General features: G+C 46.4%; 1 protein-coding gene across 1 annotated transcript in view; it reads left to right on the top strand.

Moving 5' to 3' along the window:
* The window catches only part of LOC126531060 (uncharacterized), a 69,487-nt gene extending 43,835 nt beyond the window's left edge, over nucleotides 1-25,652 (top strand). The window contains exons 2-4 of the mRNA XM_050178444.3: nucleotides 13,332-13,537; nucleotides 16,390-16,525; nucleotides 21,775-25,652. Coding sequence (XP_050034401.1) covers nucleotides 13,332-13,537; nucleotides 16,390-16,525; nucleotides 21,775-21,869 — 437 coding nt within the window. The 3' untranslated portion in view covers nucleotides 21,870-25,652. The remainder of the gene's footprint in view (nucleotides 1-13,331; nucleotides 13,538-16,389; nucleotides 16,526-21,774) is intronic.
* The last annotated feature ends 361 nt before the right edge of the window (nucleotides 25,653-26,013 follow it).

The following is a 26,013-nucleotide window of genomic DNA, read 5'->3' as shown; positions in this document are numbered from 1 at the left end:
TACAAATTGCGACTCCGCTTTGGACCCATTCTCGCAGTCCCCAGAACAAGATGGTTGCCCCCTACAAGGGCTGAAAAATTCTAATCTATAAAAGAGACTTGCTTCGGGATGATAAACTCCACGATGTGATTTTATTGCGCTAGCAAATATACGGACGCTAGAGGCGCACTTACGAAGTTGGCGGCGCCGCCGCCACCGTTGTCGAGCTGTCCCGCTGACGACGCATGCGCGGAGGACTACAGGGTCTCCAGAGTAGCGGACTGCGTTTGCCTGCAAAGAATGCGAAGTGATGTGGACGCGCCGTAACCGCTACGCTCAATCGCCTCTCTGGTGGGGCAAGGGCAGCGTCCTGCCTTCCGCTGCTGGCATGAGCGCTATACGCACGCACGCTATAAGTACACTAGCGTTCCATCTGAGCTGCACTGCGTATGCGCTGGTCTGGGCAGTAAACGTGAAGCTAACGTTCTCTGGTGTTTTACTGGGCACTCTTTTTATTGTTAGCATGATATAAGCAGTTGCTAGCGCCAAAATACGACCCCGGCTACTCCTAGGCTCTTGGACATAGGGTACGTACAAAATATAGTTGCAACATAAAACATACAAGAAGAATTGACATTCACTCTAAGTATCGTTACGTAATTTGAATGCGAAAGCGTCACTTCTCCAATTAATTGGCTCCGTCCTTCATACGTGACGTCATATATTGTCACGTGTCCTTCACAACTCAGCCTTAATCAACTTCGGTCCACCTTGTTCTCATACGTACCAATTTTAACCCACCTTAATGCAGCTTGCTCTAATTTTTACCAACCTTAGTTCACTTTACTTCGCTTTAATTCACATTACTCCAACCTTAAGACACCTCACATTAACTTGTTTTAACCTTCTTCGACATTACTTCACTCTAATTCACCGTGGAATTTCGCAGTTCGAGCCGCAGCAGGCTCAGCGCCGGGAACATAACATCATCACTTGTTCACGTGGGTTTTGGCACTATCGGATGTTAACGTCGGGCGCTCGCTGGATTTGCCGCTACATAAGGCATATAATGCTTTCGCATTAAAATATACAACATAGTTGCAACGAAGTTGCGTTGTCACATAAAAATAAAAAAAAAAGGAAATTCGAGGACTTATACTTTGCCTCTAAAAGTGAAACGCGATAGCATTCAGAACTCCCTAACTGCTTGTCGCCCTTCCCGGAAACAGCAGCTTTCTTCCGGATGCGCTGAGGCGAGCGCCATCTGAATGGTGTTGCTGCAAGGAACCGAGTGGGCTGCGCCGCTGTGTGAATGGTAGAAACGCTGGAAAAAGGGGTTTGTGTTTGAGTTTCCGCGTAACAAAATTACGTTTTCTGGTATATTCAGATTACAATCCGACGATATATCATGTCTGTAGGTTGTGTTTAGGTTTTACTTTACGATTTATATGGCGCATTTTAGTTTGTGTAATTCCATTAGTTCAGTAACGCCTGTGCGCAACGCGTAGGGCCTGCGTGGTTGTGGTTCGGAATGAGCTTTCGCGAAACGACGGCCGACGCAAAACGCTGACAGCGAATTTTTTTCGACACGGGGCCTTTAATGCTATCGCGTTAATAACACGAAAAGATTACAAAGACGCATTTAATGCAATAATGGGAACAGCGTTGTCACATAACAAATAAACACTTAAGCAACGATGCTAATTATAGTAATATCACATGTACACATTGATAATAGAAATTAAGGATTCACATTTTAAGAAATTCTGTGCTTTAATACCGGCCAATAATGCGGCTTTCTTCCAGAAATGTTTTTAATGCTATTAAAGCGCACTTTTGCATTGCTCTAGCTATAGCCACTGCCCTCATTTCTTCAAACGGAGTGGTCTACTGTGTAAGGCCAATAATGGCGATCTAATTCGGTGTGCTATTGTGTCCCGGTGAGGGCATTCTAAGGCCTCATTCACACAGCTGTAAAACATTCCATCGCGTTACAGCCAAGTCCAAAAAATGTACAGCAGGTGCCAGGCGCGACGGAGCAGTGTAGAATAGGCGATGGCGGTGGCGACGTCGACAGCAGCACAGTTTTGTACAGTGTTTACTCATCGGTCCCATGTTCGCCTAAACTTAGAGAAACATATTCTACATTATGCATTGAATCTGCTAAATAACTTTATGTTGGTGCAATGCTTGCATAAACTAATAATAAATTCAGTAATGTGGAAAGTTAGGCTAGTTATCGTGTGTCTTCACCGTGTCCGTGTCAGTGCGCTGCTTCACGAGCATGGTATGATAATAGTAAATTGTTTAATAGTACATGACCAACACTCTCCGGCGCCAACAAGAGGCGGTGACGGTCACATTTGCGCAGCCTATCCGCTAGCCGCTGTTGTTGCCAGTTTGAGCTTTGTAAAATGGCTGTATTTAGCGACGTCTTCTTCCTTATTGGTCCATTTTATAGGAACTGGGCTCCGTCACCGTACTAGCGACGGAAGCGCATAGCACCGCTCTACGTCGCCGGCGACCCGTTTTTGAGGAGAAAACGACTCGGAAACCATCTCCCCTGACAAAAATCGGTGCCATGACGGTGACGTGACGAAACCTTTGACGGCTGTGTGAATGAGGACTTGTAGAAGACGACGGTTTCGCGCTGTTCTCATCCGTGGACCATCTAGATGCGGCGCCTGCAACGCCACTGGCGACACTTCTCATCAGGCCAGCGTTGTGAGATGCCTGGTAGCTGCCAGGGCGCTATTTCTTCTACCCAGTGGAAGTTTCCTATAGCGTGCTGCATCGCGCCAACATGTCGCGCTCTCCTACTGTTAGAACAACGCCCGAGGCGTTAAAGTACAACCTTAAGCCTTGCTACCGCTACCTATACTTCGCTCTTCGAGCGAAACTGCCTAATACTGTTATGAGCATCCAGTATGAACATGCCGTTAAAGAAACGCTTCGCTCCGCGAAGAGAAGACGAGACATGCCTCGAGAGATGCTGTCGGCCATTCTGCGGTAACAGCAGCCTGTAAATATTGTAATATACGTTTTCAGCTCTTCCCCGTGTGCTCGTGAATCCCCGTGGCAACGTGGGGGAGCTGCGGGGTACCAGAAGCGCTGTACAACGGAGCTCCGCAGTGGTCGTCGAGAAGGGATCATCATGATGACAGACGAGAACACGACCACGCCTGTGCCGGCCAGTACGACGCCTGCACCAGCCACGACAACAATGTCAACGATCGGCCTTATGCATCCTAAAGACTCCGGGACGTTGACTTGGATGGCGTTGACGTCGAAGATTGGATTGCCGATTATGAACGCATCAGTGACGTCAATCGTTGGGACCCAACGCTGACGCTGGCGAACGCGCTATTTTATCTGAAAGGAACGGCAAAGGTATGGTTCGCAAACCACGAGGCGGGGATTGGAGGTTGGCACACTTTCAAAGAAAAACTTAGGTCCTTGTTTGGGAAGCCCAATGGTCGAAAGGCAGCCGAAACGAAGGAGCTATCTATCCGCGCTCAGACGTCCGCTGGTTCATACATATCCTACATTCAGGGCGTCTTGGCCCTTTCCCGTAAAGTCGACAGTGACATGGTGAAATCGGACAAGGTTGGTCACGTGCTGAAGGAAATCGCAGAGGATGTGTTCAACCTATTACTGTGCGGAAATGGTGCGACCCCGTCGAAGAAAGGATTGAAGAATGCCGGTGTTTTTAACAAGCCAAAAGCCGGCGTATCGCGAGGACATTCGCTCGGCTGCCGAACACCGCTCCGAGGTCATCTTACGAAGACGGACAGGTCTCTCGTCTGCAGTCGTCGCTACCGTCGTGACTTACACGAATTATCCGTCGGGAAATGGAAGTAATTGCTCCTGCTCTTCCCAACATTGACCACGGCGATTGTCACGTGCTGGCCATTTTCGTGGTCCAGTCCATTGTGCGGGAGGAACTTTGCAAATTGAGTTTCGTTCGCCATCTACAACCTTGCTCATTTTCGGACACCGGACTTTTGTCCTAGGTCACCGCCTCGCCCAAAATCGCCGCCCCAGGACCAACGGTTCTATGCTCGCTCTCGGAATCCAGCTGAATGGTGGATGGCAGATGATTGGCCGATTTATTTCAACTGCCACCGTATCGGTCATGTCACGCACCATTGCAACAACCTTTGGGTGTCACCGTTCATCCGGGATGACACTGCTAGCCGACAACTATCGCCATTTTCAGCCCACTCAGCAATACAACAGTGATAGCTATCGCCGATTCTAGCCTTTTGAGCCGTTCAACGTCCATGCCACCCCTACGCCGCACAGCCACTCCCCGTCGCCCCGAAGTCACCAGTCCCGTTCGCTGTCAACACGTCGTCCGTCGTCTCCTTCGCCTCTACGACCACGCCCGACATCGCCGCCCAACATACGACAGGAAACTAAAAAATGTAGCTCTTAGAGGTGACACTGCATCTTCGACTTCCACCTCAAATACTCTTCTCATGTGGTCGACACGGCCAAACTTGATCGAATTTGGCCTTGACGGCTTAACTGCTCTCGCACTCGTCGATTCTTGGGCACAAATCTTCGTGATGAGTAATCAACTTCGGCACCGCCTCAAGGAACTACTCACCCCCGCCGCTACTGGTATTATTCGCGTCGCTGATGGACGAAGTCCCACGGTCATCGGAATGTGCACAGCTCGTATCGCCACCGCCGGTCAGCATATATCTGTTTTGTTTACTGCCATCGAGCAATGCCCCGTGACGTCATTCTCGGACTCGATTTCTTGTCGGCGCATGCCGCTCTAATTGACTGTGCAACCGGCGTCCTTCAACTTGAGCTTCCTCAACTTGCTGATGTTTCGCCTTCATCATCTTAGCGCTTATGCTCTGTCGATTGCGTTCGGTTGTCACCGCAAGTGTGCTGCCTTGACGACGGCATCACCAGTCCTCGACGGCGACTACGTAGTATCTCCATTAGTTGACATGCTGTTGACCCGAAATATTGCCGTGCCGCACACCCTCGTGACTGTTGTCGACATTCACTTCCAGTTCCCGCACCTCAACTTCAGCAACTCGACCCAAGCGCTCCCGCAAGGCATCTTAGTGGGCAACGTCTCAGAGCTTGGGGCATGCGACATCACGCTATTGGACGCTGAAACTTGTTCCTCCTTTCTCGCAAACAGCGCGGCGAGTCCAGTCCCCATCGAAATTACCAAGATGATTGCCCCTGACCTTCCGACCTGTCAAGCCGCGGAATTCCACCGCCTCCTAGCGAACTACAGGGAGATCTTTGACTTTGATGGCCACCCTCTGGGTCAAACGTCTCTCCTAAGTCATCAAATACGTACGGGAGATGCTATTCCTATCAGACGGCGACCATATCGTGTGTCCCATTCCGAACGCCAGGTCATGCAACGCGAGGTCGATAAGATGGTCTCCAAAGACGTCATAGATGCTTCTTCCAGTCCGTGGTCGGCACCTGTCGTCTTGGTCAATAAAAACAATGGCAGAGGGAGATTTGGCATCGACTATCATGCCTTAAACAAAATAACGCGCAAGGACGTATATCCGCTGCCACGAATCGGTGACGCCCTTGACTGTCTTCACGGTGCGAGATACTTCTCATCCATAGACCTGCGCTCGGATTACTGGCAGATTTTGTTGACCGACTTGGACCAAGAAAAGCTGTCTTTGTCACACCGGATGGCCTCTATCAGTTCAAAGTTATGCACTTTGCACTGTGGCATGAACCCGCAACCTTCGAACGCGTGATGGACTCCCTCCTTTGTGGTTACAAATGGTCCATCTGTCTCTCCCTATCGCGAAACTGGTGTCAACCTGAGAATTCGTTTCAAATAGACCCGCCTTGTGAACAACTGGGCTAAAATTTTTAAATCGCAATATGGGCCATAAGATAATTAGTTATAAAAGTTAATTAGTGAGTGGTTAATTAGTCCATTATGCATATCAATCTCTCGTGCTAGTAAAGTCCGCCGCTTCAGTTAGACCAGCTCATGAACTAGAATTGTGCTATCTGCCACAGGCAACCTTTAAAATTTTTTGAAAGTGTTTGCTGAAACACCCCGTATATTGTTACGGTGCATTTGGGCGGGAGCGTGCGCGCAAGAGGGAAACGACGAGGAAGTGTTAGGCTGTCTCCTGCAACATCGGTGAAGAACCGAAGCGGGGGACACTGCAAAGTTCTGTTTTGAGTCATTACTTCTCACCTCCACCAAATGTTACGAAGAGGGAAGCTCGATGCACAAATGTATTCACAATTATTTCCATGGGAAAATGTTACATGGGGAAAAGCTAATCGCGTGGTTACTGGCGGATTTCGATTAATGAACTCGACCGTGAGAAGACCGCTTTTGTTACACCGGGCGGCCTTTACCATTTTAAGCTTATGCCTTTCGGAGTTTATAATGCCTCAGCAACTTTCGAAAGACTGATGGACTCTCTCCTTCGGGTCTATAAGTGGTCCACCTCCTTATGCTATCTGGACGATGTCGTCGTATTTATTCCTGCGTTTGACAGCTACCTCATTCGCTTGGCCGCTATGCTTGAGGTATTTAGAGAGGCTGGCCTTCAACTTAACTCTTCTAAGTGCCATTTTGCACACCGCGAAGTCAAAGTTCTTGGCCACCTTATCAGTTATGTCGGTATATGTCCTGATTCTGATAAGATTCACGCAGTCAAGAACTTTCCTGTGCCCTGCACACCAAAGATGTGCCCAGCTTCGTGTGGGCTTATGCTACTATTTTGGTCGGTTGGTTAAAAATTTTGCAGATATCACCTGGCCACTGACTGACCTTCTTAAGAAGGACACTAAGCTCTTTTGGGGCCGCGAACAAGCCGATGCATTCGACACTCTCATCCGCTTGCTAACAACGCCTCTGATATTAGGCCACTTTGATCTATCGACACTAACTCAAGTTCACACAGAGGCCAGTGGCTATGGCATAGGTCTGTCCTCGCCCAACAGCAAAATGGAGTCAAGCGCGTCATTGCCTACGCCAGTCACCTGTTGTCCCCTTCAGTGCGCAATTTTTCTATCACCGAGCGTGAGCGCCTGGCTCTGGTGTGGGCAGTGGCTAAATTTTGCACTTACATTTTTGGCTGCCCATTTTCTTTCATCACGTGCCACCATGCCCTGTGCTGGCTATCATCAATAAAAGACCCGATTGGCTGCCTTGGTAGCTGGGCACTCAGACATCAGGAATATTCCTTCGTTGTGATGTACAAGTCCAGCCGCTTACATCTGGACGCCGACTGCTTGTCTCGTCATCCCGCCGATCCTCCTGACAACGACGAAGAAGATTCCAACACTTGCCTTCTGGCCGTTTCTGACTTTCGCGATATCGTTACTGAGCAGCGAAAGGACGACTCTCTCCGGTCGATCATTGAACGCTTGACTTTAGGACAATTAGATCGCTCAACCAGAATGTTTGCGCTCCATGACGACATTCTTTATCGACGCAGCATCAGCTTTTATGTAACAGATTTACTGCTAGTTTTCCCTCGTCATCTCCGTTCTACTTTCATTGCTGAGCTCCACGACGCATCCGCTGCCAGACAGCCTGGCACCTCCCGCACTTACGGCAGAGTTCGATGTCGCTTCATCAGGACGGGCCTTTACCGCTCTGTGCGACGTTACGTTGCGGCTTGCGATCCCTGCCAACGTCAAAAGAGGCCATGTGCGCAATCTGCTGACCACCTTCCTCCAATCGATAGTCCCATGGAGCCTTTCTTCCGTGTCGGCATGGACCTTCTTGGCCCCTTCCCGACATCCATAAACGGAAACAAATGGATAGCCATTGCCACAGACTATGCGACTCGCTATACCATTGCACGTGCCTTGCCCACCAGCTGTGCTACACATGTAGCAACTTTTTACTTCAAGACGCGATTCTTCATCATGCCGCGCCAAGGCAGCTGCTGACATATCATGGCCGCTCTACTTCCTGTCTCATGTTGTCGAAGACATACTTCGTTCCTACTCCAACAAACACAAGCTCGCAACTGCATATCACCCACAAACGAACAGACTGACTGAACGACTAAATCGCACTTTTTCAGAGATGTTGTCTATGTACGTTTCAGCAGACCATCGCGATTAGGACAGCTCTTTGCCCTACATGACATATGCGTAGAATTCGTCACGTCGTGATACCACGGATTGCTCGCCTTCGGTATCACGAGATACCACGCAATGCCACGCAATACGCTCATGACGCCGTTGGCCGGGCTCATATGGCTCGCCACATTGCCTGTGATCGATTTACAGCGGCTCAGACGTCACAAGAGACCCGCTACGACAGTCATCACCGGTACCTTCAGTTCTCTCCTAGAAATCTCGTTCTTCTGTGGACTCCAAGTGGCCATGTCGGTCTGTCCGTAAAACTGCTGTCACGCTATACCGGGCCCTACCACGTATTGCGACTATTGGGTCAATTAAATTACGAAATTTCCCGTGTTGAAGACACGCCGTCCTCATCCCAACTATGAATTGACGTCGTCCACATGTCCCGTTTAACACCGTACCGTTAATCTGGTGCGATATCATTACAAGAAGCGCCGGAACAGCGCTCCAGCCCCCGAGAGCATTTGGACAGGACCGTCCGCGCAGGAGGGAGACGAAGAAGAAGTGATAGACTGTCTCCTAGAGCTCCGACCTTTTTACCAGCCTGCACGTTTAGCTTTTCCCCATTAACTTTTTCACCATGTTAATAGTTGTAAATACACTTGTGCGTCAGGCTTCCTCTTCGTAGCAATACTGTTCATCTAGTGCAGAAAATAGAAGCAACATTTTTCCTTTATTGATTTTTTTCCTTTCAGTAAGATGGCAAACCGAGGCACCATAAGCACATGTTTAATCATGACATCCAAGCTATTTTATAGCATTTACAGAGCTTGAACATTGAAAAAGCAAGCTTCTCAAAATTTCTAAGATCCAGCTTTCAATTCAATGAGAATGCAGTGCCTTCGTTATTTACCAATATGCACTTAATTAAACAATAGCACGCAGTAGATAGAGAAGAGACAAAGCCCTTTATGTCAGTCAAATATGGTGCAAGAACTTCAATAAAGCATCACCAAAGATAATTTTCTGTTTTTTTTTTGTTTTTTTTTTGTGTGTGTGTGTTGTTTCATATTTCATACGTTGCCAAGTCATCGGCTGCTATACAACTAAGTTTCTCGGTATTCTTGAAACGTGATTTGGCAAACATCTCAAGCTGAAAATCCTGTTTAGGACCCCTTTAATGCGTTCTCGGGTTTCTGAATAACTCCTGTTCATAAAAGCGTGAAGCAATTCTTTCTCTCTCTTTCTCCCTTTCTCTCTCTTTCTCCCTTTCTCTCTCTCTCTCTACTAATTCATCTCTACTCTTTTGCGAACGCCTTTTGTTGTACGCACTGCCAAGCGGGAATTCTGTTTTTTTGTGAGTTCATGATGACAGTTGTACTCAGCTCTTTAATTTCACAATGTCACTATTTGTCATGCTTAGCACACCCCACTTTGTTGACCTTATTAAGTTAATGGCTTATTCGCATAGACGTTTTATTTGTAGATAAGGGCGTATTGTTAGCGTGTCGCTAATTGCTGTAGCAAGAGTATCGTGACGACAATAACAATTTCGCAGTGGAGTAATAATACTCGGCAGTGGAGTATTACGGATCAATTTTTGAACGTATCACGTTCCATAACCAGCAGCTGAATCTAACTGCACTGGCGTTTGTTTTTTTCCTTCTTCCTTTTTTTTTCTTTACGTTTCGCCTCTTATCTGCGTAGACTGCATGTGGTAACTGGACCTGCGACATAGTATACTCACGGCAGCACGCCATGTTAGCTGAAATACAGCTGTGGCTGGCGCGAACACGACCGCAACACTGACGCGGTAAGGTCTCTCTTTCGATGCGCAGGGCTCTTCTTATTTCCAAGCATCGTTCGCGACTTTCCCCCCTCTCCGCTCGAAATGGGGCAAAATAACGGCGTTTCGCGGTCCATAAGGTCCGACTTGGCGTTTATTCTCCCCACGCCAAATCTATAGCCCCGCGAGCTTTGACTTGTACCACGTAAGTCTCCGTACAGCCGGAAGGCATGATGACAGTGAGCAAAAGATCATTTATGGTGCGGGGGAAGGAGGGAGTAATTCCCATTTTCTTGAGAAAGCGGGAGCGATGGCGGGGGAGGGACAAAGGACAGTCGGCTTTCAGTAAGCTGCGATCAGATACATCTCAACGCCATCGCAGCTGCTATTTCGGCTTTGCTATCGGTCCTTTCCATGTTTTCTTTTCTGCGCCTGTTCTATTCCTCGATTCGCTTTGGTGGCTTGTGAGATTGGGAAAGGAAGAGCGATCAGGCGGGGCTCCGCGGGACGATACCGACCGTCGGACGTAAACGGACTAAGTGTTGCGGAGGTGCCTCTGGTGTGAAATAATACTGCAGCGCCGTCCACATAGCGACTACTGGACTGTTATTCAATATAGCAAGTCGAAGAAATAAAAGGAAGAAAGCCACCTTCAAGATGGCGTTTCCTGGCAACGGAGGGGAACCCCGCGAGCCTTTGTCACGCGACGTGCTCACGTCGTTCTCAAGGTCTTATCCGCCGGCTGCAGAATCGCGCCACGCCTTCGGCTGAGCGATGTCCAGTGACCTTTTTGCCGATAAGAAACGAAACCACGCGAATAAAACTTTCGCAAGCGAAGCAGGTTCACTACGCCTCGCTCGTTGAGAACAGTTCGACTTAAAGGGTTTTGGCCGGCAGCGCTGTCTCAGTGGCAGTGGCGTTTCGCTGCCGAGCCTGAAGTCGCGGGTTCGATTCAGAATCTAGGCGACCACCTCCCAATCGAGGCAGAAAGCAAGAGCGCTCGAGTGTCGTGCCTTGGGTGTGCGCTAAGGGGCCATCAAATCATTGTTTAAAATTTAAAAAAACACACAAGCTTAAAAACAATCGCGTCTACCTCTCCGGGCTTTCCAGTCTTTGATTCATGTCCAGTCAGTTCCTTCATTTTTTTATTCGCCCTGTATCTTTAAAGTCCTCTGAAAAAAAAACAAAAAGAAACAAGGGACATCCTTGTAAACGCAACAAATGGTAACATGATGCCACATTCTTTTTTTTTTTTTTTACGGGTTTGTAAAACATAAGCGAGGACAGATTGCGGGCGATATTTCGCTGCGGTGATAAACTGTGAGAGCGATGCATATGTTAAAATATACGAATCGAAGACTACACAAGCACCGCAAGGTCCGAATGATGAAAACATTTTTTGTCTATCTCTCGCTCTCAGTGCTGCAACGGGTAAGGTGCATCCGAGTACTTATGGCACACTTACAACAATTCGAGGACACCTGCTGGCTACCAGAGGGTATACTCCTGCTCCAACAGTGTAAGCGCGAAAACAGCATCGATACGGGTGTCAGACATTGTGCTGATCCGACCTGGAGCGAACGCCCTTCATCGTGCCCCCTTCATTATCAATTATGCCAAAGCTCCCCGCCCGCTACCCAAGCGGTTCATTCGTTATTCCTCATTTCTCTCCCAGACGTCGCGCTTTAAGCTGCCCGGAGGCGATCGAAGCGCCCCTGACGCTGGCAACCGCCCACCCTTTTGACCGACCTTTCTTCTTCAGCGCGCCATGGCGACGGCAAAAATATATACGGTGCGAGAGATGCGCAATATTATTGTAAACGTATGCCAGAATACATCGCAACATAATACATGAGTCACTTCACATCCAGCATTGATTAATCGATTGCGTGTCAGACGCTCACTGGGCGCGACTGTCTCCTCCTTGCTACCATTGTACAAAAGCTTCGCGAGCTGGAACTTCGCGTAGTTCAAGCGCACTCGAAAGGCGTGATTAAGTCTTGCCCAATAAAAGCACTCAAACTCATGCTTTCTTTTTCTTTCTTTTATTATCTTTTTTTTTTCAATATTACTCTCTTGTGCGTCACGCTGTCCGTTTCGTCCGTTCTTGTCTAAAATTCAACGCAGAAGGATGTGCTGCGATCAAACAGGCGAGAAACACAATACGCAGCAGTTAACAATGAGTTTTAAAAAGTAGGATACAACGATGCAAGACAACGTCTCATTTTACGTTAGACCGTTGCTTCTTGTTTTACAGGCATATAATGGCGAAATTTGTGCTGAGTAACACGAATACGCAGAAATATTTTACAAATTCAGCAGTCGACGGCACATCTATCGCAAGACAATCCAGCTCGAATTTAAACTGGTTCTCCGCATGCGTGAGAACCGGGGCTCGTGTTGATAAACAGCTCGTACGTTAGAAATGTTCGTAAGCCTGATGCTGGACATATGATTACTGAAGGCGGCCGGCCACTGCAAAGAACACTTACGAACAAAAAGCTTTGCGAATTCGGCTCCGGAACATTTATTTTTCGACGTAATTGAGCGCATGAGCTCTGTTGTACGTAAATAAGGTGCTACGTTAACGGAGAATTCAGCATTTGATAAGTTTGCAAATGAAGTCCACAAAATTCTGGAAACCGTTCAAGTTGGTTTATTCTAGTGGTCAAAAAAGAATTGCATACTGCCTTGTGACTTCGCACCGTTTGCCAAAATCGAGGCCTTCGGAACGACCACAGGGAGTCCTTTAACTTAACGGTAGCCTCATACGTCCAGTGCAAGAAGTTCGTCTGCGGCTCTTCAGGTCGCCATTTCGCAATTTCATTAAGTTTATTTATGGACATTGAAGCTATGCGTTAACTAGCGCCCTCTTTACACAATATGTCACGCTATTCCAGCTCACTGCTACACTTGGTCTCGTGTGCAGAACATAGAAGTATAGGGGTGTGCGAATATTTGAGATTTCAAATACGAGTCGGATAGTCTCTGCCGTTCGACTCTTATTTAATGTGGGAACTTGTCGAATATTCTTTTATTCGAACATTGAAGCCGCGAAGGAGCAAGAACGACTGAAGTAAGGACGGTTGCGAAGTATTTCGGTGAAAGAGAACTGCTGTGACTGCAGAGACACCAGTGTCTGATGGAACGAATAGGGATAAATAACTTATGTATAATAATTTCCAGTCAGTCAATAAGAAAGCCTGACTTCTGTGCCACCTTTACAGGAAGTTGTTTCAATTTATTAGTTGGCCAGTTTTCCTAGGTGTGCTTCCCTTTAAGACAGTGTGCGGAGCGCTGTAATATCATACTTATCTCCTTCAGTAAACACAACACTGTACGTTCATCTGGTGACATGCTGTTCGTTTGTTTCCTTACTTCCATTGTTGCGGTGCTCCATATAACTGCAAAACTTGTCACCTATGGTCGCGACGCAAGGCACAATAATGGCGTACATACGTTCCGTTTCGTCGCGTGCTCAGTTTTCTCTTTCCGGCAGGAGTGCGCTGTATCCGGATCCTATCGCTGGAGGTGCCCCAGACGGTGGTTGTGGGCACGGAGGCCCGGCTGAGGTGCGCCTACGACCTCGAGGGGGACGTGCTCTACTCGGTCAAGTGGTACCGCGACGACGTCGAGTTCTTCCGCTTCGTGCCTTCCGACCGACCGCCCGGGCAGTTCTTTCCTGTGGACGGCATCAGGGTCGACGTGAGTAGTATTCCGCCGCGACCGTACAAAAAGGGCATTTAGGTATCGCGGGAAGTTTGCTCGTAGCATTATTGCTGCGCAGTCGTTTATGTTGGAGGTCAGTAAGGGTGTGCGACCTTCGAGTGCGCCACGTACGGTATTTGTCGAAAGTGTGCGGTCTACGTTGCCCGTGAGTGCCCTTTTCCTGTGGTGCGTCAAACGTTCCAGTGCCCTGGAGAATGAAAAGAACTCTCGTACTAATCCTCCAATGGTCTGGAGGGCTGAGAGCGCGACGGGAAAGCACGGCAAGCAGCCAAGCAACACATATGTTAAAGGTGCGAACGAGCCCATACACTTTGGACAAAGGCTGCAATTGAGTAAGCTGCGGGGCTGAAGTTCTACTTTAGTTCCGTAAAATTATACCTTTCATTTCCTTATTTTTTTTTATTTGTGCTGAAAAACACTGGTGATATTTTCTACTCACTCCACGAAACGTAATATATTATCCATGCTCTGCGCAAAATCTTACTCTGCGCGTTTAGGATAAATGACGCCAGAGGAAGAAAAGAAAGAAAAAGAAAAACCGTCAATCTGTCTATATTGTGTGTCATCAAGACACGAAAGCGAAAAGCATGGCCGCGCAGGCTTCTTTCTTTCCTTCCTTGTTTTTTTTTTTTTTTTCTTGCGAATGCAGGCGCTGTGTCATGAAAGATGCTGAACTCTAGTGAAATCACAGGTCTTTTTAATTTTTTCGGCGTTTTCTCATACAACGGAATCGCTCTACATATTAAACACCGCTTATCTCATCATAAACTCGCACTGTTCTTTTTAATGATTATTTCAAGCACTTTAAACACCGCAAATAGAGCTCAAACGAGAAAAAAAAAAAGCTCTTCGGGAAGTTGTTCTTTACCTGGCGCATTTCTAAACAAACAAAAGCACCTCTCAAAATCATTGCGAGTACGGTGTGCTTGACAACATTCGGTAGTAATAAATAACCCCAAAAGTCTAACGCCCGTTTGTAGACAAGACATGCGGGCACACAATCACTCATCCTCGGCAGGTATAGCACATCGAGCCACGCGCGGTTTGCCGGCGTCCGAATGCCACACGGCCCCGCACAGCCCGCCCGTGCCGCCGGCAGCCACGCAAACGCGTCCCGTGTGCACATTTCGGACAGCAGCACTTGACGTGAAGTGCTTTTTTATGCACGCGCCAGCGTCTCGCACAGCCTTAGCGCCCGGCAGAGTGTGTCACACTCAACACCGAGAAGCAAATACAAGCGACGAACGGCACGAGAAGGCAGAAGCGGTTGGGAGTGATGGAGGGTGGAGGAGGGAGGGGGGAGGGGGTGCAGGACAGAGATTGCTGCTTTCGGCTGCTTCCGTTGCTTCCGCAGACGCGGCAGCCGTAGGGCCGCGCAACATGCATATATAGCGACGCGGGTGCCAGTGAGAGGTGTTTCGCGGGGTTCGCCGCATTAAGTCTTTGTTATTAATACCGAGAAGCAAGCTCTCGGGCGAGAAGGGGGGCTGGGGGGCGCGTAACGCGGGCCACCGCTCGGCTTACAATATTTACACACGACGCGCTGCGCTTTCTTTCTTTCTTTCTTTCTTTTTTCTGTTCCGCTCCACTCGTTATTATGGTAATGAGCGGAGCCTATAACTTTGTTCCCGCGTCTCTGCGGCGTGGCGGGAAGGGAGCGTGCGCAATGGGCGCGAAGGCGTACGAGTGTTTGAAGAGCGCGCGTAATGTAATGCAGTTCGCGCTCGTTATTCCGCCATTTTCATATGTGGTGGCGCGCAACAGCCTAGCAATCGTAATGGGAATGCAAATGCACTCCCCTCTCTCTATGTATATACCGCCGCGAGGATGCCCCCTTCGCGTCGTTTGTCTTGATTCCTCGAACGATCGTCCACCCGCCTGCGCTCCTTGGAGAGCGCGTATATAGGTGTAGGCGCGAGCTCCGCGCCCGCTGCGCGGATTTTGCGCGCCCTGCCAGAGCGCCGACGACGACGTCGCAGTTCGCTGAAAACTGCGCGTTGTCGTCTTCGTCGTCGTCGTCTTTGAGAACGTCTTAGATGATTACGAGTGTATTGTTTCATTTTTACGCATTATTCTTTTTTTTTTTTTTTTTTTTTGAAGATGAGCACTGCGCGCGTGTGAGGCTCGAGCAACGACCCGTGAGCGAGCGCGAACTTGTCGCAGTGCTACGGCCCGCACGTGCGCTCGACACGCGCGTATATATGCGTAGAAAGTTACCGTGCCCGCAGGCATTGCGACGTCGCACATTGCGTGTTGGAGTGACGCGCACATCGTTCTCCGGAAACAAAAAAAAATTGATTTTTTCCTCACTCTGAGTCGCACAGAAAAGAACAAAATAAGAAAGAAAAGAGCGCAAATTTCTTTCTGCACGCTACGGTAGAGACGAACAAAGTAATACGTCGCGCAGAGGCGAGAACTATGTTAATCGTCTGTCGCGTTCCTCGCACAGGGCCTTAGGCTACGTTCTTGCTTTTATCTCAGACGAACTGTTGGGCGTGGGAGAAAACGAAGCGAACGCCTTCAAAGCGTTGTATGAGGTTGCGAAAACTGCAAGAAGCTTCTGAGAATCGCATGTACAAATGAGTGCACCTGGAATTGAGGACTGAGTGCTTGGGGTACAAATGTTTGGGGCTCAACACCAGGGTTAGCCCGCCACTGACTTGTAAGAACTGCACGATATCCATCATGTGCCGATTCTTCTCTTACTTTTACGCTCACGCTCAGCAGCCTAACTATATGGTATGCAATCGAGTCTGCTTGGAAAGTGAAGAAGCAAACACTGCATGAGGGACTCACTCAGTGCTCTCCGCTCTCTTGTTACCTTCCAGTTGCAGCGTTCAAACAACGGCACCGTGTTCATCCGCAATGTGGATCACCTCACAGGCGGCAACTACAAATGCGAAGTTTCGGCAGATGCCCCTTCTTTCAAGACTATGTTCGTGGAAAAGCTCATTCGGATAGATTGTGAGTACCGAAAAGTACTTTCTTCGCTAACTCTATGTTTGTGTATTGTGACTGATAAGGCGTGTGCATATAGTCTTATTGGGAGTGCGCATGCCCCTGTGACTGACGTGTGACCTCGGCGGCGCCAATTCTGTGGGAACAAACACCGCAACAAAGTGCTGTAAACGGTAGAACGAACATGAACCACCACGATGAGGCTTTCATTGCTTGGGAGTAGGGCGGTTGGCATTCAACGCAGTAATGGTGTAAATTTCATTTTCTTTGTATACAGACTGAGTCATGCGGTTCACATTACTTTTTTTTTATTTTACATTTCATGAGCATGACTAAAGCACAGCAGCTCTGAATGCGAATACATGAAAAAGGAAAAGAAAAATAATTTCAGACCACGTGCCTAACGATATCAGTATAAAGAGTTGGGGATTGTAGACTGCTGGGCTGATTGTCAGGAAAAGAGAGGCCAGGCGAACGGGACAGACGAAGCAGCTGAGTATTTATTGAAACATTCCTATGTGCAACACATGCGCTGTTAAGTACGCACATGCGTCTCGGACATACTGGGCACTGGACAATTTCGAGGGAAATACTACACATGTCAATTTCCACGAATATCGTCAGTTCCGTTTGCTTGTCAACTGGTCCTGCCTCCCTCCCCGACAATGTTACCGCTCTGCGCAATAATGAATATACTGAATAGGCTCATTTGCTTATGCCGTTAATTTTTTTTATCCCTGATACTCACCTTGAATTAAACAAAGCCATCCAGTACCGGTCAATATGGTCATATTGAATTACTCTATGGGTATCGTGGTTAGCCAGAATAATCTTTGTCAATACCTAACAAAAAAATAATTGCGACGATGCATGAATTCCGAATGTAATATGTAGCGGTGCCCTGTGATCGCTTTAATATTTTTCTTTCCGAACTAAGAAGCGTCTATGTACTATCGCGAACAAACGAGACCGACTAATAAATTGTGATAAAAAAAAAGTTGTGCCTACAGCGGGGACCGGTCCTGACTTTATGAAATAGATCCACCTCCCTAGTCGAAATTCTGACACCGATCATTCCCAGTTCGTGCCAAACAGTGCCTTTCCATCTTTCCATCTCGGTTAGATAAAACCAAGACTCCTCTTTTCGATCAAACACTTTCTGGGACATCAATTTTGATGCGCGCTGATTGGCTGAGCCAACCGGAACGGATGAGACAAAATAAATGAGACACATTCAATGAATACTACTGTTGCATCGCGCAATTCTAGATTACGGAAGCAGTGAGGCACTTCGGGGGATATTAGAGTTCGCAAATTTAATTAAGGTAGAAAATACAGGGTGTACCAGCTAAGTTTAGCCAGACTTTAAATATATGCGAATGCTACGTAGCTGGACAGAACTTAAGCAATGTTGTATGCCGTCGCTTGGAGATACTCAGAATATTTTTGTGATTCCGGCTATTTAGATAAAAAGCCATAACTAATTAACTTCTGAAATATTAGCATTAGATGGCGAGTTTCAAAGAGAAAATTGTAGAGCAACACCGAAAACAGGTTTCTGTTGCTCGATAAGTGCTACATAAAAGTGTTTTTTCCAAGCGAGAAAGAAGCCCACATATGCACGCAAAATTGGCGCGCGACTAGAGAGAGAGAGAGAGAGATAGAACACTTATTTGTCTTGAGATTGGGTGACTTCCTCGTAGGGTGAAGCCCTTAGTTCAGGGCCCCATTGGCTCGCGCCACTGCGCGTGCCCGCCGGATCAGCCGTCGCTGCACTTGCGGGTCTGAGCTGGTGAGCACAGTCTCCCAGGAGGAAGGTGAAGGTGAAGGAATAGGGCAGTAGCGCGGAGGGTGTGGGCACTCCCAGGTGCAATGACATACAGTGGGCTTTGTTCCACAATAGGGAGGGACAGTACGAGGGATATTGTGTGGGGCGGAGGAGGTGAAGGTAAAAGAGGCAGGGAAATGAATTAGCTTGAAGCTGTCGCCACGCGACAGCATCTTCTCGGTTAAGGGAATTATGTGGTGGAGGGAAGTGTCTCCTGGTATCTCTATAATATTGTAGAGTTTCAGTGTAGTTCAGTGGTTCTGTCGGTGCGTCGTCTGGGTTGGACAGTTCTTCCAGTGGTCCCCGGGTAGCGAGCTCTCGGGCTACCGCTCGGGCACTTTGCATGTATTCGCGGGATTCTTTCACGCTCGGAAAAACACTTTTATGTGGCACGTACTGAGCAACAGAAAGCTGCATCGGAAGTTTTACATGTCGCTTTACAATTTTCTCATTGACACTTTTCATCTAATTATATGATACGAGAAGTTCATTACTTAATTAAGACTAATGATGTAGTTAGGCGTTATGAAAAATATTGTTTGAGCATCTCCATGTGACGACAAACAACACTACCTTGGTTCTGTTCAGCTACGCGGCATTCGCATATCTCCATACTATGGCTAAAATTAGATGGGACACCTTCTACATCGGAAAGAGGTCGTGCTGTTGCTATTTTTGCTAAAGGCGATGTTAGACTATACTCAACACCGTCAATTGCACCACCTGAGCACTGCTGTCCAGAACGCGCCATGCTCTGCCGCTCGCCCATGAGTTCACAGTCATGCAAAAGCGCACATGTTACTAATAGGCACTGCGAGGCACATGTAAGCGTTATATACACGTTCTCCAGCTAGCAGAAAATTACCATCCCCGGCGTCGAGCTACGATTTGTCATAATATGTGGACCAAAACAAAATACCATACGCTTTTTCATTTGCTTCCGTGTTTTGAACTGTACAAGTCGGTTTATAATTGTAATCTCCTCAGCAGCATATTGCTACTTATGTACATGGTCGACAGGCAAGTTGCTCGGTGATCATATCTACGTTATGTTGGAGGCCACGCTGTTTTTCAATACAGGTGGTTCTAGCCTTGAAAAAGCTTTACCGGCACTTGCTATGGCCGGACCACCCCATTATCTCTTTTTTCCTGACTGCTGTTTTAGAAGATCGTGTGAGTCTAAGTCAGTCTAAAAGTGTCTCTGGCACCACATATTTCCCTGCGTGCCATGTAGGACCACGTCTTGGTCGACGTACACAACGGGTGCCAAGATGCCGTGTAAAAGAAAAGTGTAAAATACAAGAAAAAATTTAAAAAACATTGTATTGCCCTTTGACCATTAAGCTCGTAGACATTCATCTCAATGTATTGTATGCTTTCTATAAAACAGATGTTATGGCGAGTCACTATTATTGCGTGTCAGAAATTATCCTTGTTACGTCAGTTCTTTTTCTGTTTATATTCGGATCTTGCTCTCTGACCTCTTCGTTTGAAAACTCTTAAGAATAAAAGCACACATTTTACGGGTGCTAATGGCATATAATGACTAATTTTAGAAAAAGGTATTCCTACACTTCGTTGGTGAGCTGTAACCAGCGCTCTACCTTATCTTTGAATTTGAATTACAGCTCACAATTATTTCTTTGTGTTCTTTGCTTGTTATTTTGTCGTTGCAGTTGGTCTGTTCTGTACCACCCTCCAAGAGCAGTAATACAAAATGTTATTTATAGCTTCTACACTGGGAATCACGTGGTTGTATGAGTGGTTTTACATTATTACGTATTTAGAAACGTCTATGAATGTAGGGGCATTTCATAAGAAGCGAACACTGACACCTAGGACAACATAGGGGAAATTACTCGTGCTTAATAAATGAAATAAAGAAACGATAAATTAATAAAAATAAAAGTGGATGAAAGAACAACTTGCCACAGGTGCATGGGGAACGATCCCACAACCTTCGCAATCTGGTAGAGCATCGCACACGAAATTTGTCGGATCGTTCCCCACTTGGGGCAAGTTGTTTTTTCATCCACTTTAATTTCCATAAGTTTATCGTTTCTGTATTTCATTTATTAAACCCAAGTAATTTCCCCTATGTTGTCCTTGGTGTCAGTGTTTGTTCGCTTAATCTTATAAAATATCACTAATAAAACTCGTACCCTTCCGTTAACCCCCTTTCTTCTCGTTTATGAAAATAGGGGCTTTTTTAACACTTTTTACATGCTTTTATTAGCGGTTCTTTTGTCAGTATGAACATTTCTGGTGTACTTGAATCAAATATTTAGTTTATCGGGCATGAGAAATTCTTGACCTTCTGCCGCCGTTTCCTGCAGGAAGTTCGAATACCTAAATCACGGATTTTCTTGTACTGCACTAGCAAGAGTAAGCATTGATGTAAGCCTATTCCGGATGTCAGAAACCAAACTTCCATTCAGTGTTCCTTGTTCGTGATTTAAAGTACTCCCTTCGTTGTCTATTTCCTGTGTTCTACCACATGTACTACACTGCTGCGTCGTTGCTCCGTTGAATTATTCTTGTCTTTCATGCAATGCGCCTTATATTCATAATTAAATTGTAGGCACGTGTAACCAATCTAACACTGCGCACTAAAGAGAAACTTAGTTGGGCACATTGCTGTATTAAGTACAACTAGGGTTGCGTACCATGCACTGCAATATGGTCATTCGCTCTGTGTGCCTGTCGCTCGTTGCTAGGGCAACATGTGTTATTTGTTCCCAACAGCGTCATTTCTCACGTCATTTCAGGAGCTGAATACAGCCTCTTCTCGTTATTACGGATCCGTAAATGTGAAATACAGGAATTCTGGACTCCTTTCCCTTGGGCCATACATTTATGATGCATGTGCGAATGCTTATTGCAGAAACTTGTCTGTAAAAAACGAGCAAATGTGACCTTATACTTTGGGGTCGCCAATAGAGACAGCCTGTACATTAGCCAAACATCGACTGGCCGACAAATATCGAATAGTACTGAACACACAGCAGCATTCAACGAAATCCTGGGCTTATATTCGTCAAAAGTGCCATTGAGAGTGTGAACTTAGCACAGTAATAGCAAGATCTAGGAGCAATAGCACAACACTAAAAATACATACATGCAGTATAAAATATGGGATTTTATAAGTAACAACTATGAAAGCATGCACGACATATGTGGAAGTATTACTCCTGTGGCATCGGATATTCTCTGGCGAGTTTTCTGGGCCAATTCCACTTATCATCGTCTTGTAATTATAGACGGCTCACTAAACTAGAGTTTTAAGCGCTACACAACGTGTCCGTAATAACCGAGGAGCGACTTTGTTTAGCAAATTCTCCTGACCTTTCCAAGTTTTTACTAAAACAAATTCTCTTCGTTTTCCTTTCTTTTCTCTCTCACCTTCTCCTGTGCCGCCCACTTCTAGCCTCTTCTACCCACATTCAAGTTCCATCTGCGATGGCGCTCCTGCTACTGGCTCTCGCGTCTCGCGTCGTCTCTCATCTCGTGTCCAATCGCTGACCACACCAAGAATCACGTGCCCCAGGAGCGGATGTTCCTCCGCGAATTGCTCATAGAAGCAGGAGACTGTGGTGTTCGAAAACACATGCTCGACGGAGTGGGCACGACCATGCCGTGTCCGAAAACAGCGCCGGAAAACCACTGCAACCTAAGAGATGGCGTGCGGTCTCAGGGTCAATCTGTGCACTTTTCCTTTCTTTCGTCTTCATTCTTTTCTTTTTCTTATTTTTTTCTTGTGTCGCAACAGGATGGCCGAATAAGGTCGCCATTTTTGTCGAGGAAAACACCGTGCTCTCTCGCTGCCCCATGATGCCTCTAAGATATGACTAGTGCTGTGAAACGATCCAGTTAAGTATAGCTAGCTTGCTTATTGGAAGACAAAAACCGCTCACTATTTAGGGGTTCACACCGAAATTCCGAACGCAGCTCTTCTCAGTGCGGGAAGTGTCGCCGTGACTGCGGAGCCTCCGTCACGCTTGTTTAGGGTACCTATAGCAGCCCGCTTCTGGGTGTCTCTGTGCACTCACCAGAGGCCACTATTTCAACGGATCGGGTTTCGCAAAACGCGCGGCCGATTTGGCTGGCCACCTCCAGCCAGGCTCCTTGCCGCGCATTCTGCTGCGTACTTCATTTCGGCATAGGACTCCCATTGTGAGCATGATAAGGTTATAGCAAAAGCCAGGCTACGATACCAAGGTCTACTCATTGACATGAATGCTCTAGAGCTCTCACCGCGGCACCCATTATTGTTGTTGAGCGAGCCGACCCTATTGGCATTGGCCTACCCGTCTGGCACCACATGTTCAGAATCAATCTTGCTCGTCTGTTGGCAGCGCAGTATGAAAACTTAACCTATTTAGCGCACGCCAGTCCACGCTCTAGAAAAGCGCGCCCTGGCTGTTGTGTGTGACGGGAATACGTATGATGTTAGTCAAATTCTTACAAATCAACTTTCGTGTTTCCATAGTGACAAAGAAATGATGTCACCATTTGCAAATTTTAGTCTTGATGCGGAAAGGTATTATAGTTGCTCAGCGTCCGTGAAAAAGAAATAACACTGATCTCCCGGCATCGAAGATAAATGACGATTTAATAAATTATTACACAGCACCCACTTTCCTGACACAAGGCGCTTCGCGTTCAGCTGTGTTATCGTAGGCCTGCCTGGTACTGCTATAGTTAACCAGCTTGCGCTCTATCGCAGATAACAAGAAAATGTTTGGAGCCTTCAAGCCGTGATATCCACGATGCCGAAAATCACTCTGGTAATTTACTCATGCTATACTAACTTCTTGGCCATGAAATACACCACTGCAAGGAGGCGGGAAGATTACTAAGTATGCGTACACGAATCAGTGTATCATGCATAAGGGTGAATGTATGCATAATTTCTTCCGCCTTAATTGGGAAAAGAGCTCCGCTGTTTTATGAGCTCATCCTTATTTATCTTTTTTTACCATCACAGAAGTGGTTCAGAAAATAACAAGCGTTATTATTCTGGAAAGTTTGCTATCATCAATCTTGGTTGAAAGCGTTCAAGTAAAACGGCGAATATGTTGGTCGATATATACCGGGCGATCATATTTAGGTTTTACAGAATTTTTAAATACCACTTCTGACATATGGCTTAACTCCATTGCTTCAGTCGGAATATTCGAAGAGGCGGACATCACTTCCACAAGAAACCGAAGCAGATATTCAATTAACGGAATTTCGCTGAATAAATTCCAATGAGCACATATTACAATTTACGAATGATAGCCAATGAATTTGCAAGGCATATCCACTTCAAAGGAATTTTCAGGGCGACACCAGTTTCAAGATGTTCATTGCCAAAGTGTGTGACTAAGTACATGGGCGTTCCATTTACTTTTGTGCGTCAATGCATGAAATATAATTTTGCTAGAATAGTAAATGGAAAAACAGTGCATTCTTACCACGATTTTGATGGGGCATATCTCGAAACACGGGCCATCCTCAAAATATGTTCCAAGCGGATATGCCCTGCAAACAGACCGGCTGCAATTCGTAAATTGAAGTACGTGCTGTAATACAATTAATTAGGAAGTTAATTAGTGAATTTTCGTCAGTTATTTGTATATGCGTTTCGTTTTCTTCTGCAAATAACGTGCGTCTCCTTGAATTTTTGAGCTGAAGGAATGGCATTATTCTATCTACCACAGGTTATAATATTAAAAAATCCTGAAAACCTTAAAAATGGTCACCCCTTATATATACCTGCAGTTACCCGGGTAGTTGACATTCTGTGAAAAACCATTGCGAAATTTGCACTGCATAAAAGAGGAAGACACAATTAGTAAAATAATTGGGTTCGTGGTCCAGTGCAGGTCTATTTCAAGAACTGGGTGCGATTATTAATGGTAAAATAAATGTTGCCGTGCGAAAAACATGGTCAGGAAAGGTGCTTTATACGGCAAGCCGATCTCAGTGTGTAAAGTGTGTATATGATAACTGTATAACGCAGTTATAGCAGATAATATGTAAGGTACAATGATGAGTTTACTACAACCAAAATGTTTTGTGTATTTCTAATTTATTGCAGCGCAGGTACAGAGACACAGACAGAAAGTACATGAGACAACATGCAATGCTGTGGTCATGCGCGCGCGCGCGTGTGTGTGTGTGTGTGTGTGTGTGTGTGTGTGTGTGTGTGTGTGTGTGTGTGTGTGTGTGTGTGTGTGTGTTTGAGTGCGTGAGTGTGTGCGTGCGCGCGTTGCGACTGCACTGCAGCAAATTAGGAAATGACCTACCACAAAACTCAACTAGCCACTCTGATCTTCTTTACAACAAAAAATTACTCAGAATTACGAGCAGCTATCAATGCCTCAGCAAATTTAGCGCTATTCTTCCTCTTTGGAAGGCCTATGTTTGCATTTGGCACTTCAATTTAACCCCACAAAGCTCAAAGACTGTTGCAAGTGAAAGAAAATTAAAACAACTTGCTCACACGTATTTCTGGCCACGGAGAGTATATTGACATTAAGAAAACAGCGAAATTATAATTGAGGAAAATAATTTGTATGATAGTTATTTAATTAGTAATTCATTCGCTGCACTATTCACAACTGAACACGCCCTCCAGAACATCAAAAATGCTAGTGTGGGCTATACATTGGGTTTACAGCGCTAACTCAGATTTTTCAGGCATCAAATTCAGTGTATCAAAAATGATACGTTGGACTTTGCGGGGTTAATATAGTAAATTGACGCATCTGTGCTTGTAAAAAAATTGTCGGTATAACTTGCGTTTATGACTGTAGTGCATGATCTACTTAGTCATACTGAGTGATCCGATGGTGAAAATAACTGTGTACAGTGCCGCCATGTTCTGGACTTCTGACGCTTTAGTGAGTCTTCTGTGGAAACCTTCGTCATGAAACGAAGGTTCAGTAGAGACAGCATTATTGCGCACTCTGTGTCTGTTTAGCAGCGAGCGCTGTGCGAAAAATGACAGGTACAAAAAATAACTCCTATGATGTTTGTTGCAGAGATTTTTACCTGTCTCCATCAATCTTTGTAGGTTTGCCCACTGAACCGAGTGCTATTCAGCTAACGTGGATTGAACAAGATGCTTCAGGTAGTTACTTTCTAGCAGTGTCCAGTGTAGGCAAGTTTGATTTCTGAGTTGTCTAAGAACGCAAAGTGACTTGCGTTCTAGTTCCTTTGTTTTTGTAAACAATAACAGTTCACGTCATTATTGTACATACTGTCATCGCTGTTACATTACGGAGTTTCAATTAAACTGTAGTTGTTGCACCACTCGCCATTTGTTTCCTTGAATTTTTTAACATGCATGAACATAGTTACGATTAGGCAATGTAGTTAACGTCAGCTGTGAGATACGTCAGAGGACAGCTTCTCTTACCGAGTACTAAGACAATGGCTGAACCATTTACCAGCCGCTAATCTTGCATCAATGGTTCTGTACGTAGTCCATCATAACCCAGGAGGATGAAGGTGAAAAGGAAGGGAGGAAAGGTAGGGAGGTCAGCCAGGCGCACGTCCTGTTTGCTATACCGTACACAGGGGAAGGGGTTTAAGGGAAGAAAAGAAAGGAGAGTGAGGGAGGAAGGTACTATTGGAGGAGGAAGAGACAAAGGGGAGGAAAGACAGGGAGGTTAGC

The sequence above is a fragment of the Dermacentor andersoni genome, chromosome 5 (assembly GCF_023375885.2).
Source record: "Dermacentor andersoni chromosome 5, qqDerAnde1_hic_scaffold, whole genome shotgun sequence".
NCBI classification, from domain to species: domain Eukaryota; kingdom Metazoa; phylum Arthropoda; class Arachnida; order Ixodida; family Ixodidae; genus Dermacentor; species Dermacentor andersoni.
This window is presented reverse-complemented; position numbering and strand designations above follow the sequence as displayed.